This window comes from Malaclemys terrapin, chromosome 2 (assembly GCF_027887155.1).
Source record: "Malaclemys terrapin pileata isolate rMalTer1 chromosome 2, rMalTer1.hap1, whole genome shotgun sequence".
Lineage (NCBI taxonomy): Eukaryota > Metazoa > Chordata > Testudines > Emydidae > Malaclemys > Malaclemys terrapin.
The window spans coordinates 275,155,057-275,170,929 of record NC_071506.1 but is presented as its reverse complement, the minus strand read 5'-3'; the positions used below and the strand labels follow the sequence as shown (position 1 = coordinate 275,170,929).

Here is a 15,873-nt window from a genome sequence, read left to right as displayed (position 1 = left end):
GGCCACCTCTTGGAAGCCTGGCCATTAGTGGTCATTAAACAGACTTCACTGCCCTTTCCAAAAGAACAGGAGTGCAAGTGCTGCCATCATGGCCAGATTCCAGTTTGGGTTGCTCTGTGTGTGTGAACACGTTCTCTGAGTTTGACCTGTATGGCGTGGTCCCCTCACTTTGGGTTTGAATGAGCCCCATATCACAGAGAGAATCTTGGTCCAAACTGCTGGATTTTACCTGGCTTTGATGCATCCTGACACCCTGAATCAGACTGGGTTTGCCAGAAAGAGTGAGGAAACTTTGTGAAGAAACCGCTGAGATCAAGTTTGAAATGAAATGCACAACCAGGTGAGTTTTATGTGGCTTCTGGTTTCATTGGAGACGTTGTACCCAGGTCTACTTAGAACTTATAGAGGAACCACACAGGTATGGGAGGCCACCTTGACGGAAAACGGGACTAATTTAGGAAAACACCCTTATAGCCACTGTCTGACTAATCGATCATCCTTCATTAGTGTGCCTGTACGAAGAACAGCACATTGCTACATGAACCAATACAGTCAAGTGCTTAGTCTCTCTTCATAGCTTTAATTCATTGAGCCCAATTCTCCCCTATGCAGGAATTGAAACGCCTCAAGTCTCTGCTCCCAGAATTTCCTTCTAATTATTCCATTGAGGGAGGGGGTTAGGAAGTGGCAGGGGATTATGCTCCCTAGATCTGTCAGAGACAAGCGTGTCTGTGTGGACGTCTCTCATTTCTCCACTGCCAACCCCTTCCCCGCCTTCCTCTATTCCCCTGGAGCTCTCACAGAGCACATCCTCTGTAAGAGCACCTCATTATCACTACTGTAATTTGCATTTCAGCTGCACCTACAGGCCCCAGGTTAGGCCCCCATGGCTAGGTGCTGTACGCCCCACAGAGCTCACAGTCTGAAAGCTGTTCTTCTGGGTGCTCCCTGACTGCAGCTACTCCAAGAGGAGTCCCCTCAGAGGAGCAGGCCCGTTCCACCATTTGGAAAAGGAAGAAAGCACTTGTTACTGCAGACAGAGCTTGTGTTTATGCAGCTTTATTCTGGGGGTTCTGCAGCAAGATATCAGTAGAGATCTGCTGGCCAACCTCCCCCCGAATCCATGTGGAGCTCCCACACAGAGAGGTCTCCACAGATCTAGAGTTAGGGGAGCACAAAGAGCTGGCATGCCTCTCTTCTATGCAATACCCAGCTAGGACCTGAGGCTCCCCAGTTGAGCCCTGCAGCAGGACTGGGGAGACTCAGACAGGAGGCTGCCATAATAGCGGGAGCGGGTAAAATGTACTTTGTTGCGGTCAGGATTGGATGGGCAAAAAAACCTGACTGTAGTAATATGTGGGAAAATACTAAATCTCTTGCCAGTTTGTCATAATAGAATTTCAGCAATGGAAAGCAAGTTTTTCTTTTTCTTTTCTTTTTTTTTTTTTTGATAAAGGTTTTAATACTTAACTTTAAGCGAGGGATAGAAAGAGATCTGATGTCTTATAACAGGAGTTAAAATATCTTTTTACATGGTTTAAGCAAGATTTGTTTTATTCTTTTAGTGGTAAAAATTGTGTCTGAATGCCATTCATACATATATAATATATGAACCAATTTGGTTTTTGTTTGTTTGTTTGTTTTGTTTTTAGTAGCTGTCTCTCTTGCGGGATTTGCGGGATCTAAGGTTTCCATGGGTGGGGGTGGGTACTGCGGGGCGGGACGGGCGCAGGATTTAAAATATAGTCCTGCGCAGGGCTCTACTCCCCAGCCCTCCACTTGCAGAAGCAGAGGGGAGCATCAGAACCACTACCGGGCTTTGACAACTGTGTGTTCTTTTACCATTTAGTAGCGCTCTGAAGGGAAAGGAACAGTTCTTTCTGACACTGCCCACTTCAGGGAAGTTAAGTGACGGATGTGATGAGGGCCTAGAAATCAATCCAATGGGCTTTGGCTCATGCAAGCAGGAAGGCTGGGTTTCAGGAACACTAAAAAACTCAACACCTCAGGACTTCTTGTCACAGTCATTACCTTCCCACTGGCTCCGCCAGCAAGTCGAAGCTCAAGAAATTAGCAGTGCGTATCCCTGAGCGGAGTTCACGTGTCTTGGGTCATGAAAGCAGCATCACTGCTCCAAGCCAGTGTACAGTGCTGCATAACTATCATGATTGTATTCCTTTAATTCACACTTTCCCCTGCCTTGTACAACTTTCCTTGATTTTACAGAAGCCACTTGGTATTTTACTCCACTGTGTTAGGGCGAGTGACTACAGCAGAACTTATTCCAGGGGGGACTAAAGTTTTCGGCGTGTAATCGATACACTCTGAAGTCCTGACCCACCAGTGCCCAAGGGCACCTGCTCTCTCACTGATCTTATCCATTTATCTCGCATTATCCATATCAATGTCTGATCCTTTTCTGCATCCCCCTCCGTTCTTGGACTCAATTATACCTTTGGGACATAGCAGGTCTCACAGTGGGTCCCCCATTCACCATGGGTGGAGTTTTCAAAACGCACTCAAGGTTGGCCCAGCTCTGCTCCTGCTGGAGTCAATGGGAGTTTGACCATTGATTTAACTGGGAGCCCAGTTAGGCCAACAATGAGCACTTTGAAGATCCTAAGGCACATGCACAATCCTAGGGCTCAGTCAGCATGTTGAGAGTTTGCCTCTGCTTAGGTCTCCAGACAGTTGGTGTAAGGTCAGGGACTGTGACCCCAAGCCAGCCCATTCTCTGCCATGCCAACTGTGAATTCTCCTTACCTGGAAGATCTGCTTGGCATAACTGTCATCCATTTGAATGTTCACTTCTTTCAGGAAGCTCTTGAGCTCTTTAAAGCTCATCTTGTTGTCTTTGTTCTTATCGGCTTTCCGCAAGCAGGAGTGAATCCAGCTGCAAGCTGATGTAAGGAAATCACTCCAGATCGATTCCTTCTCCCATCTATCATCCCTCCCCCTGGGGAAAAAAACTCACCTAGAGATTCTGGGCCAGGTCTTCAGATGGTGTAAATTAGCATAGAGCCATCAAGCCAATTTACACCAACTGAGGATCTGGCCCTCTGTTTTTAAAGAGCATAGGAGCCCCCGGCCGAGGAGAGATCTTTTACCCACTGGGAGTGGGAAAAACATTATTTGCTCCACAATTGCTTCTTGTCCCAGCTGAATCACAAAACATTTTTGCAAGAGAATGTGCACTGCATTCAAGGCCATTAACAGGGGATTGAGGGTGAGGAAGGAGGGCAAAACTGATGGTTTCCTGCATGGATAGGTGGGATTTGATCGAGATCCAATATATCGAATAGCATTTGGTTGGAGCTGGGGAAGACGCTAAAGAATCCGTGCCTGGATATTGGGAAAAGATTCCCCAGCAGAAACATTACTGTTCATCTTGTGAAAGCTATATGCTGTCTACTCTGGGATATATTTGAGGATCTGTCCCTATATTTCTTACAAGTTTTTTAAAAGTAGAACTGGTGCAGCTGGTAGGTTCCGACGTTCCCTTGTAAAACGCATACGGTATATATCACTGTATTCCACACTACCCTAACAGTACAGCTTACAATGTTACTGCACTGTTTCAACCGATTACAATAAAATATCTGCAATTTTTTTAAAGAATGATGCTCAGGAAATTTCCACTGGCTTTCCTATGTCTTTTCTGGAAGATTATGTCAGACTGTTAAATATCTTGGCGTTTTTTCAAAATAGGAATGGCTATTACTGCTGCAGATCACCATCGTTCTTTCTGCTCGTTGAATCATCAAATGAATGAGGTCTTCAGGGAAAGCATTCTATTTTTAAACTAGGAAAATGATCAAACTAAGATCAGGTCATCAAATCTCTATGGACGTAGTTCTCACTGCCATAAACGGGACTAGGAAAGAAGGCACTGTTTCAAAAATCATTCCAAAAAGACTAAAAAATGCCCATTCTGGGAGATGAGGGCCTGAGCTAGAATATGATTAACTAACCCTAAGGGACAATACACAATATTTTAACTGGGCCCATCATATTTTCTCTGAGAAAAAAGATGTTTACAGATACCAATAGCGTCCACAGTGGTAACCCTTAATATGTGAATATTTACCTACAATTGCCACATTTGTATCTAAAGCAGTGGTTCTCAACCCCTTTAGCATTGTAGCACTCTATGTGTTATGTGGGCCACATCCACACAATATATATGCTAACTGTATGGCCCTGAGGATGTCACATGGGCCGCAGCTGGGTGCTGATTGGGCTGCAAGCAACCCGCCATCTGAGAACCACTGATCTAAAGGCATGTCTAAATAATCAAATATTTCAGAAGCTGAGGAATGCTGGGATGTTAGTTAGCTGTAATTGACAGGCAATTAACTACCCTCCACCACCACCACGCCCTCCCCCTTTCCCCCCGCCCCCTACGAAAGCCCTCAGAGCCTGGAAATATTTGCTCATGTTTATACTGCTGGTGTGCATTGAGTTTAAGTATCCTGTTTTTTAGAGAACTATTTAGCATGATCACAGTTTGCACCAGCAGCATACACAGGATCCAGTACTTCAGGTTTGGATGGGGAGGGGGCTCCAGGGATGTTAAAAACGTGTGAATTACAGCTAATTGGCTCATTAACTCCCCTGGCATTCCTTGGAGTCCAAAAAAACCAGGAATACTTGTGGCACCTTAGAGACTAACAAATTTATTAGAGCATAAGCTTTCGTGGACTACAGCCCACTTCTTCGGATGCAGACTAACACGGCTGCTACTCTGAAACTTGGAGTCCAAAGTATTTGATTGTGTAGATATGCCCAGAGATTGTGTGTCACAGTATTTATACTTGGAATAGGAAGTGTGTGTAAACTGTGAGAAAATGTTGCCTTTTTCATGGTGTATTGAACTGTGCCTCTTCAAAGACTAGGCAAGTATTAAACAATGACCTCACCCAATATCCCTGTGAGACTGGTATTATTATCCCTATTTTATACACAAGGAAACTGAAACAAAGAGAGGTTACGCTTCCTCTGAGGGCACTGTGACCAATGTGGGGGTGCTCTTTAATAACTATTAATATTGGATCTAGATGTCTAGCCTGGAGTATGGGGACCATGCCAGAGCAAGTAGCATTAATGGCTCTCACCCACTCTCCTGGGAAGCACCAAGTTTTGAACAGGTTAGTCAGACTGAGCCCTGGTCTACACTGGGGCAAGGGGGATCAATCTAAGTTACGCAACTTCAGCTACATGAATAACGTAGCTGAAGTCGACGTACTTAGATCGGTACTTAGATCAACTTACCGTGGTGTCTTCACCGTGGTGAATCGACTGCTGCCACTCCCCCATCAACTCTGCATGCGCCTCTTGCAGCGCTGGAGTACAGGAGTCGACAGGAGAGCGCTCGGGTCGATTTATTGCGTCTAGACCAGATGCGATAAATCGATCCCTGCTGGATCGATCGCTGCCCGCCGATCCGGCGGGTAGTGTAGACATACCCTGAGGGTATATCTCTACGCTACAAAGGCACAGTTGTAGCGCTGCAGCTATGCTACCGTAGTGCTGTACTGTAGACACTTGCTATGTTGACAGGAGGGTTTTTTTCTATCACTGTAGTAAATCTACCCCCTCAAGAGGCAGTAGCTAGGTCGACAGAAGAATTCTTCCATCTACGTCTACGCTGGGGATTAGGTTGACCCAACTACATCACACAGGGCACAAAATTTTTCACAGCCCTGAGTGATGTAGCTAGGTAGACCTAAGTTTTAGGTGTCGACCAGGCCTGAGAGACTCAGACGGGGAGTCAACCATGTGATGCTGTATGGAATATGGGTGACCATTTATAATATTATGGATACCAATATTATAAAATTGCAATGAGTCCTACAAGATATGCCATGTGAGGTATCTGTGGAAAAGTTATGATTTGCTAAATATGATAAGCTAATTTATATGTGTGTATCATCTTTGTATCATGAGTTATAAATCATAGAAGATTAGAGTTAGAAGAGACCTCAGGAGGTCATCTAGTCCAACCCCCTGCTCAAAGCAGGACTAACCCCAACTAAATGTGTGTGCTATATCTGCATCTCAAACTTGTGCTATGTTTCTGGGTGACACCCCCAGACAGATTGGCATCAGCACTATTCAGCCTGCTTACTGGCCCATCAAGGGCAATCAGTTGTACAAAGAACCCATTAAGAGAAGCCAGAGGCTATGCCTGTGAGTCAGCAAGACATGTAGGGACATGCCTGTGGACAGGGGACTCCAAGTGCTTTTCCATGTCCATGTCCTGTGAGCTTCTGTTTGGGACAGAGGCTGTACATGCCACATAGCAATAGGGTGACCAGATGTCCCAATTTTATAGGGACAGTCCCGATTTTTGGGTCTTTTTCTTATATAGGCTCCTATTACCCCCCACCTCCTGTTCCGATTTTTTACATTTGCTGTCTGGTCACCCTACATAGCAAAGGATATAAAAAGGCAGCTGCATCATCTCCATCTTCAATCCTGCTTTCTACCTCAGGAGTAACTTCTCTACAAACTGAAGCTTTGAACAAAGGACTGACAGACCCATCCAAGCATTGACTGTGTTCCAAAGGGACTTTACAAGCCAGCAAACTCACCAATGTTGCTAAGAACCTGATATATGGACTCTGAAGTCACATGTATGTATCTTATTGCTTTGACCATTCTTTTCTTTGCTTTTATAATAAACCTTTAGTTTTAGATACTAACGGATTGGCTGGCAGTGTGGTATTTTGGGTAAGATCCAAACTAGTATTGATCTGGTAATGTGACTGGCCCTTTGGGGATCAAAAGAACATTTTGTACAGTGAATAGAGTTTTAAATAACTTCTCACTGTATTTGACCTAGGTGCTGGTTGGGAGCCAGAGACTTGAATGCAATACAGGAGGCTGTGTGATTTCTTTTTTTCAGCTTCTTGATAACCAGTGTGGGGGATCAAGAGCACAGTTTGTGACTGGTTGGTGAACTATAGTGTTAACCACCGGCTTGGGGAGAATCTGCTCTCCTTTTTGGAGCCTGCCCACACCTTGGCATTTTCAGTGTGGGCTACGCTAGGCACCTTGGGTCAAAACCCAGACCCACAGGAGGATCTGGGAATGCAAGAGATTGTGAATTACTCTTGTTCTGCTCCTAGGACAAATCCTATCTAATTTAGCTGCTAGCGCAGCATAAGGTTACATGAGACTAACTACACTTGCTGTGTGTTGCTTTCAAATCTGTTTTTTCTAAAATGCTTAGTTCCAACTGCTAAATAAAAATACTGTCTTTTTCAGAAGGCCATTTCTCACTATAACATTGATCACATATTTCTGAAGGGAGGAAATGCAGGTACCCGAAACCCAGTCAGACCTGCAGGGCAATAAGCGATTGGTATACACTGGGCAGTGTATCTGTGATGGGGTGTTCACCCCACACAGGATTGGAAAGGGTTAAGGACTATTAACATCTGCACCTGGAGCGAGAGCCAGGGAGCAGGGTATTGGTAGGAAGCAGGTTCAACTGTGCAGGTACAGGCAGGGCCTATAAAGACAGGAAGCTGGCAACAGACAGGGGCAGCTACTGGGAAAGAGCAGTCACTCCCTGGGAAGAGGGAGGAGGGTTTGGAGCTGGTACTCCTAGAGAAAGGGGGGGAACCAGGAGTGGTAGGAAGCAGTCCAGGAAAGGAGCAGTGAGGGCTGGGAGGGTAAAGCACAGAACTGCTAGGTTGAGGGTCCCTGGATTGGAACCCGGAGTAGAAGACGGGCCCAGGTTCCCCTACCAGCCACTGAAGGAGTGGCATCTGAGGCAGTGAATGGGAAGACTACCTAGGACTGCTGAAGGAAAGACTGATATATCCTGAAAGGGAGGACGCTGAGTGATCTAGCTGGAGGGCTGAGTCATGAAGAGGACGCTGCAGTTCCTGGGATGAGAGAGAGAGAGAGAGAGAGTATGACAGCATGCGACCACGGGAAGGGGTGTCAGACTTGAGACTAATCCCTAAAGTGACCAGGAGGAGGCACCAGACAAGCAGTGATTGGTGCACCCCGTCACAGTACCTGAGTCCCAGTCCAAAAGTAGAAGATTTGCAAGGTTCCACCCTGAGAGAGGTGAGGACAAGAGGCCAAACACTCAGAGAGACTAGAAATGGGGCAGAGACACAGCTAGCCATCTAACCGCAATGGTCACACAACCATTTAATGGTAGAGCCTCAAACACAACTGAAGATTTCCTGGGCCTCATCCTACCTCTGACATATCCCTCATTTCAGACCCAAGGTTAACTATGTTCCCTCACTTCTGTTCTTAAAAAATGATTTACATCAGAAATAAGAATCAAGGATCAGAGAGATCATATAGAAAGCATCACTCATGCTAAAGGGATGAATCCTACAACATTGGAAGTGTCCTGCATGGCTAATTGTTTGTGCTCCTCATTTTGGATCTTTGTGGCACATTGCATCCTAGGTTTGGGCCTTAGCAGGTTGAGAGTGGGTTGCTCGAGTGGTTGGGGCACTAGCCTGTGACTTGGGAGACCTGGATTTGATTTCTTGCTCTGCCACAGACTTCGGTGTGACCTTGGGCAAATCATTTAGCCTTTCTGGGCCTCAATTCCCCATCTGTGAAATGGGGCGTATAGCACTGCCCTACCTCAAAGGAATGTTGTGAGGATAAATATGATAAAGAATGAAGTGCTCAAACACTATGGGGATGGGGACCATTTAAGTATCTAGGATGGATGGAAAGCTATGGCTTTAATTCCTGTCTGAACAGGGAGACAATATTGTCTTGTTGCCCTTTTAAAGAATCTGCTGGTTCCTGAAGCTACTATCTTCCACTAGAAACTAAGGAAGAATGACTGAAGAATTCTAAGGCATCTAGTGAGTTTGTTCAAATTAGAAATTCAGGGGATGTGACTCCAAAGCGGGGGGGGGGGGGGGGGGAAGCAAAGCTGTTGCATTTCTCACAGCTTAGATAGAAAGTTCCCATGTATTCTATGGACCAAAGTCATCCCAGGCAAAATTGCGTGCAACTTCCACTGAAATCAATTGAAGCTATGCCTGCTTGCTCTAGAGCTGAACTGGACTGTTAATCGGGCACTACTGTATATACAGAAGCATCAAAAACCATCTGTGAACTGCTTGATTTTATTCCATGTTCATGTCTTTAAACTAGGGTGGCAAGCACGGGAAAATGTACTGCAGAGAACAACCCTGCCCTGGTAGGGGAAGAATGGACCAAGGGCCCCCAACGCTTCTTTCCTATCTATCTGTATTCATATATATGATGCCCATTTCTTTTCAAGAAACTTTCACATCAAACCACACTTCCAGGCACATCCACTGAAGAAAGACTAAGTTTAAATTCCAGGCTTTAATTAAACATCAGCAAACCTAAAATGAGAATCTTGCTGTTCTGTAATTCCAGGTTGGGTTAGACTGATAGTAACTGTCCCAGACTGGACGCCAACAGTCCACCATAATTATTCTTCCAGAAATACTGTTTGCCTCCCCATCCCATTTAACTTGGATTCTGACTAGGAGTTAAAGAGAGAGAGGCATGTTTCCACTTTGGAAATTGCAGCCTTTGCTCCGAACAAATGTTATTGTTATTTAGATACAATCATCTCTACTCTTAGACGGAAATAGTTCAGTGGTTTCAATTGGACATGCTCCAGAGGCGGCTTTTTTGTAGCCGTGACTCCCACAGAGGTGGTGGTGGAGGCGTGCAGTCATCACAAATGTTAACTAGAATGAAAACAGCCAGGCAAATATTATTTCTGGCAGCTCCCCATCCCAGCCATGGGCTTCTCCAGAAAGGAAGGCTCTAGAAGGCAATAACTTTCATGAGCCCTAGTGAAGGCCCCCTACCCATGAGTACCAAGGAGGCATAGAGGAGCCAGTGTAGCAAGATGGTGGCCACCGAAGTGAAACCTAGCAGCGAGATGGTGGTTTGGCTGCAGGTGGGAGCATGAGGCACAGTGCAAGAGGAGTGGCTGAATTGAGTTAAGAAGGGAGCTAAATTTGGGGGTCAGCCCAAGTGATGAGGAAAGTCTCAACTGAAGTGGGGATGCCAAAAATGTTTGGGAAACAAGGGCCATCCTTCCTCAGAGTTCAGGGCATGCCCTGATCACTAGCTGGGGTCAGGAAGAAATTCTGGTGATCCTATATTACATGATACGGTACACTAAATTCCCTCTCCCTATGCTATGATATTCTACAATATTGCAGTTAGGTGCAGCTTAGCGTTTCCATCTGCCTCTGAAACATCTGGCCTTGGTTGCTGTTGAAGACAGGAAATCTTGTCTGATCCACTATGACAATTCCTGTAGGTATGTTCCCAATGAAAGCCAAAGGGAGATAAAGTAGGAGGTGATGGAAAGTCACCATAAACCAGCAAAGACTTGTGAGGGGAATACATGATATTAAGAGCTGGAGGAATTCGGACTTAATAGACCCCATCCACTGTGGCGGTCACAAGAAAATTAATGACCTTAGCGGGACAGGAGTCAGGGAGGTCCCTCATTATCAAGGGCTAATTGGATTAGGGAAGTCCCAGTGGTAAGCACTAAACCCCTAATTCGGCTCAGCAAACACCTCAGCGCCAGAGACAGGCAGGTTCAGAGCAATGTCAGAAGAAAGCCAGGCAGGAGTGCTGCACTGTAACGAGAAGACCAGAGCTTTACTAGCAGGAAAAATAGTCCCCAGACTGTGAGCACTGGGACAGACTAGCTAACATCCAGGTTCAGAGCCCTCCAGCTGAAGATGCTGGGGCCAGCACCAGAACCTCTGGTACATCCAGAGGTTATGAAGTAGTAGAAAGACCTAGTGAAGGTCCCCCACCCACGAGTCACAACAAGGCACAGAGGAGCTAATGTAGCAAGATGGTGGCGACAGAGGAGAAAGTACTGACCCAGAAGTGGGTTGGCTCCAGATGGGAGCACAAGGCACAGTGCGAGAGGAGCGGCTGAACTGAAATAAGGAGGAAGCTAAATTTGAGCTTTGTTGACCCAGGCAGAGCCTTCCTCCCAAGAGGATGGGCTACATCATTCGCTCAATGGCACTGTGGCAACAATTCTGCATTGTTTGGTCAGTGCTGGTCAAGCCAGTAACTTCAACCAGACATGCCTGCATATATCTGAGGGCAGAATCTGGGCCTAAGTGTTGAAAAAACACACAATCTCCTAGTGGCTTTAAGGACCTTGGAACTGGTGGTAAGCAAAAGCTATTTGGTTGCATCTCACTCTCTTGAAGTATCATGCTGTTTAGCGACAATCACAGACTGCTATCAGAAAAGAAAGACACGAGAAGTAATTCTTCTGCTCTACTCAGCACTTATAAGGCCTCAGCTGGAGTACTGTGTCCAGGCCTGGGCACCACATTTCAGGAAAGATGTGGAGAAACTGGAGAAAGTCAAGAGGAGAGCAACAAAAATGATTACAGGTCTAGAAAACATGACCTATAAGGAAAGATTGAAAAAAACAGCTTTGTGTAGTCTGGAGAAGAGAAGACTGAGAGGGGACATGATAACAGTTTTCAAGTACATAAAAGATTGTTACAAGAAGGGGGGTGAAAAATTGTTCTCCTTAACCTCTGAGGACAGGAAAAGAAGCAATGGACTTAAACTGCAGCAAGGCAGATTTGGGATGGACATTAAGAAAAACTTCCCGTCAGGGTAGCTAAGCACTGGAACGAATTGTCTAGGGAGGCTGTGGAGTCTCCATCATTGGCGGTTTTTAAGAACAGGTTGGACAAACACCTGTCGGGAATGGTCTAGTTATTACTTAGTCCTGCCTTGAGTGCAGGGGACTGGACTAGATGGCCTCTCAAGGTCCCTTCCAGTCTTACCCTTCTATGATTCTATGATGGGCATGAGATCCCTCATTATCTGCAAGTCAATAGCTTGCATGCACTGTGCTGCAGCAATAGATGCAAAATTGAGAGATGAATGGCAAACTTCCCTGCTCCTGATGACTGTTTTGCCACTCAAAGAATCTTTAAGCCTCTCCCTTCCAGAGTTAATTTTCCAACCAACTCTCAATAGTGGCAGCAAACTACAATAAAACCTCTATGTCTGCGACTGTTTTGCTGCCAGATAAGTGCTGGCACCTTTTTCTCTCTCCAGAGCTGGTTTTTGTTTCTGAATGGCAATCAGGATTTGTACTTGCCACGCAATAACATTGGAACTAGGACTCTGAATCACCCACAGGTTAAATGCAGTAAGGGTTCATGGGAGATTCTGTGTCTTACCAAAAGCTTCTGTCATGAGCTTCAAGAGATGCCCTGTCTCCAGTGAAAAGACAATGCAGGTTCCACTGAGAAATCCAACTTCAATAGACTTAACACCCCAGGTTCTAGTCAAAGCACAACCTAAGGGAGAGAGGGATGTGGCAGGCTGACTAATGGCTAATTCAGCTTGACAGTCCTGCTGGTGGTACCGAGGGGCCTCTGTGGGGAGAAAAACCTGTCTCCTTCTCCCCCACAGAGTGTGAGACCACAGCATGAATAAATATGTTGAATAACCTATAAAAGGACTAGGGATGGTGCAATATTTGTGAAGTCCATCCAGGTTAGTGTACTTGGCACTCACAAGACAACCAGTGGGTCAGAGCCTCTCAAGAATGCTGATTCAGGTAGGTTGCTTTAATAGCAGGGAGACCCACAGAGCATCCAAAAGGCCAAATGTGGTCCAAAGAGTTAAAAAAATGCAGCCCACGACCACCCTCACTTTTAATATGGCAGCGAAGCCTACGGATGCTCAGGGATCTATAGCCCAGTGCATGAAATTTTGGCTCTATTGAAGCCAGAGGGAAAACTCCTATTGACTTCAATTGGGCCAGGATTTCACCCAGTGACTCACTGGCTTTGCTTCTCTGTTGCATTCCTTTCCCCCTCTCCTTGTTTGTAGTGTGTCTATATAGCACGCGAGCTCTTCAGGGAGAGGTATTCCTCCCACGCTGGCATAAATGAGGAGGAACTCCATTAAAGTCAGTGGAACGACACTGATGTAAAATTGGTGCACGAAAGAGGAAAATCAGCTCCTTTGCATTACACTTCTATAAAACATCATAAACACTACAAGCCTGTCATTAATTGCCAAGAAATTCCCATCCTGGAGTTCATGGTGAATGAATCAAATCCCTGAAGAATCTAGGAACTAATGGCTTTTTTATCTTAAGTCCTCAATGAGACAATTCTTTGTTTAAAGGACTTTCACATCAGTATAAATCAGGAGTAAGTCCATAGAGTTATACAGATGTAAAGTCAGTGTGAGAGGAGACTGACTCAGTGCCCTGTTCATAGTGCAGTTTTGCACCCCCGCACACACATACAAATACCCCAACTGAGACAGACAAGTGCATCTTTGTTGTGGTTGGATAATTAATCACTTTTAAAATGCAAAGGATACTGTTGGAGTTTCTGCCTCTGGCTCATGGAATTGTTCTTGGCTATGATTTTCTTCAGGCCTGCAGTCCAGTGGTTGGCATCATCTTCAGAACTGGCAATAAGATCCAGGTTTTTCCGTTGGTCTTTAAAGATGATGGAAAAACAGCGATGCTCAGGGACATCTTTGGCGTACTTTTCCATCCCCTCTGTCATGTGACCGAGCCTCACATCCCGAATATCTTCAATGGAGACTGTGGAAACAAAGGCTCCTGCTATCAATGGGGTGGGGGGGTTAGCCAGTCTTATCTCTGCTCTGAGACGGATATTAACAAATAACTCTTTATTTTCCTTTTCCAATAACCACTCCCTGCAAGGCCCGAAGGACTTTTTCCCCACCTCTCACAAACAGAATGATCAAAAGCAGGGGCGGCTCCAGGCACCAGCGCAGCAAGCGTGTGCCTGGGGCGGCAAGCCGCGGGGGGCGGCCTGCCGGTCACTGTGGGGCCAGCAGTCAGGGAGCCTTCAGCGGCATGCCTGAGGGAGGTCCGCCAGTCCCGCGGCTTTGTCGGCAATTCGGGGGCGGGTACACCAAAGGTGCGGGACTGGCGGACTTCCCGCAGGCATGCCGCCGAATCCGCGTTACATACGGACCTCCCACAGGCGCGCCGCCGAAAGCCACCTGACTGCTGTGCTTGGGGCGGCAAAATACATAGAGCTGCCCCTGATCAAAAGGAGGGAGCAGCTGTATCAAGAGAGGAGGAAGCTCTCCTTTGTTCTTCGCTTCTATCATCATTTTAACAAATAAACAGGACTCATCCTGGAAGTAGCAATGTGAGACTAGCGATGTCTACTGTTTAGAGCCCCGGCCTGACTGTCAGGAGGCCTGGGATCTAGTCTTGACTCTGCTATTGACTTGATGTGTGATCTTGTCATTAAGGCCAAGATTTTTCAAACCAAAGTAATTATTTTGGGTGCACAACTTGAAACACATTTACAGGGGCTAATTTTCAGAGAGCAGGTGCTCATCGCATTCGGAAGATTACTCTTTAGGTGTCTCAAATGGTGCCCAGAAACAAACACCCAAAATCACTAATGTGGCCTTAAGCTCTCTATGCCTTTGATACCCCGTCTGTCAAATGCTTTGAGAGCTTCAGCTATTTGGAACAGCTAGACTATTCTGATGTGTATATAGAGTTAGGTGCAGTATATTTAACAAATGTTGGGGAAGTGTTACCTCAGTGTATAACAGTATCTCAGCCTGCTAATCATATCAACTTCATCTATTCTTATCACAGAAGAATTGCTTAAAAAACCAGCCCTAATAAAAACAGAGGGTCTAATCTTCAATGGGAGCAGGAGCAGGGCCAGAACACTGGTCCCTTCTGGTAATACTGTCTGCCTTCTGTTTGAAGACTATGAAAAGGGAAAGCACTTTGGGCTAGATTCTCTTCTCACACTGATGTAAATCAAGAGTCACACTAGTGTTAAACTGGTATAAGTGGGAGAAGAATCAGGCCCATTTTCTTGTTTGTTCAAGATAAAGCGTCAAAGCAGTTGGCCAAAACTGGCAATAACAGGCCAAACTACAGGCCTCAGCTACGCCCATGCTACTCCAGTCCCATCATCGAGGGCAGATTTGATCCCATTTGCTGTGGGGAATCAGGACATCCAGTTCAAATATAAACCACACAATCTGATCTGTGTGGCATCATCTGGGGGAAATTGACCGCAGCTGTAGAAACTAAATCCATGCCAAATAATCAAGGTGGATATTAGAGAAAACCTAAATAAACAGAGAAACAGATGCCTGTTCGATATGTGGACAGAAACACACCTTATTAAACAAATCTGTGTAACCTGAGGCCCTAAGCGCTGACTAACTGCTCAGTGGGGAGGGAGAGACCTGCAGGGGACGCTGGGTCAGAGGAAAGGACCTAGTTAACTGTTTTATTTATGCTGGACTCTTGGTTTGGAGAAATAAACCCATCCGGAAGAAAGGAGCTGACCTTCTGCTGCTATTAGGAGATTATTTGATACTCTGGCTCGTGAGTTGGCCCACCAGTTTCTATGTGGAGGAAATGCCATGGATTAAATCTCGGGCTTCATATGTGCTAAGCCTGTGCCCTACCACTTAGCTACGGCCCCAGCCACTCCACCCCATATGAACCAGTGGCTGGGCAGCAGTAGAGCACAGACCACACTTACTCCTAATGTGTCACTGCGGAAGTTTTAACTGTCGATTCCTAGATGGTTAGGACTTAGGAAAGGATGGCTGCTTGTGCAAACAATAAATAAAACTTCAGAAGTATTTAATCCAATAGGAAATATAGAACTGATTCTCTGGAACCCATGGTCCAGACCCCATGATCTAGCACAGTGGTCACCAACCGGTCGATCGCGATCGACTGATCGATACTAGAGGATCTGCCAGTCAATCGCCATCTCCAGTGGGGTAGCAGGGCTGCCGCTAAGGCAGGCTCCCTCCCTGCCCCGGCCCCACGCCACTCCTGGAAGC

General features: G+C 46.0%; 1 protein-coding gene across 2 annotated transcripts in view; it reads right to left on the bottom strand.

The window, feature by feature from the left end:
- Positions 1-15,873, bottom strand: part of PLCD1 (phospholipase C delta 1) — a 100,906-nt gene that overhangs the window by 42,768 nt on the left and 42,265 nt on the right. For both annotated transcript variants that reach the window (XM_054016588.1, XM_054016587.1), the window contains exons 3-4: positions 13,381-13,609; positions 2,764-2,893 (exon numbers count right to left, since the gene is read on the bottom strand). In XM_054016588.1, the coding sequence (XP_053872563.1) occupies positions 2,764-2,893; positions 13,381-13,609 (359 nt within the window). The remainder of the gene's footprint in view (positions 1-2,763; positions 2,894-13,380; positions 13,610-15,873) is intronic.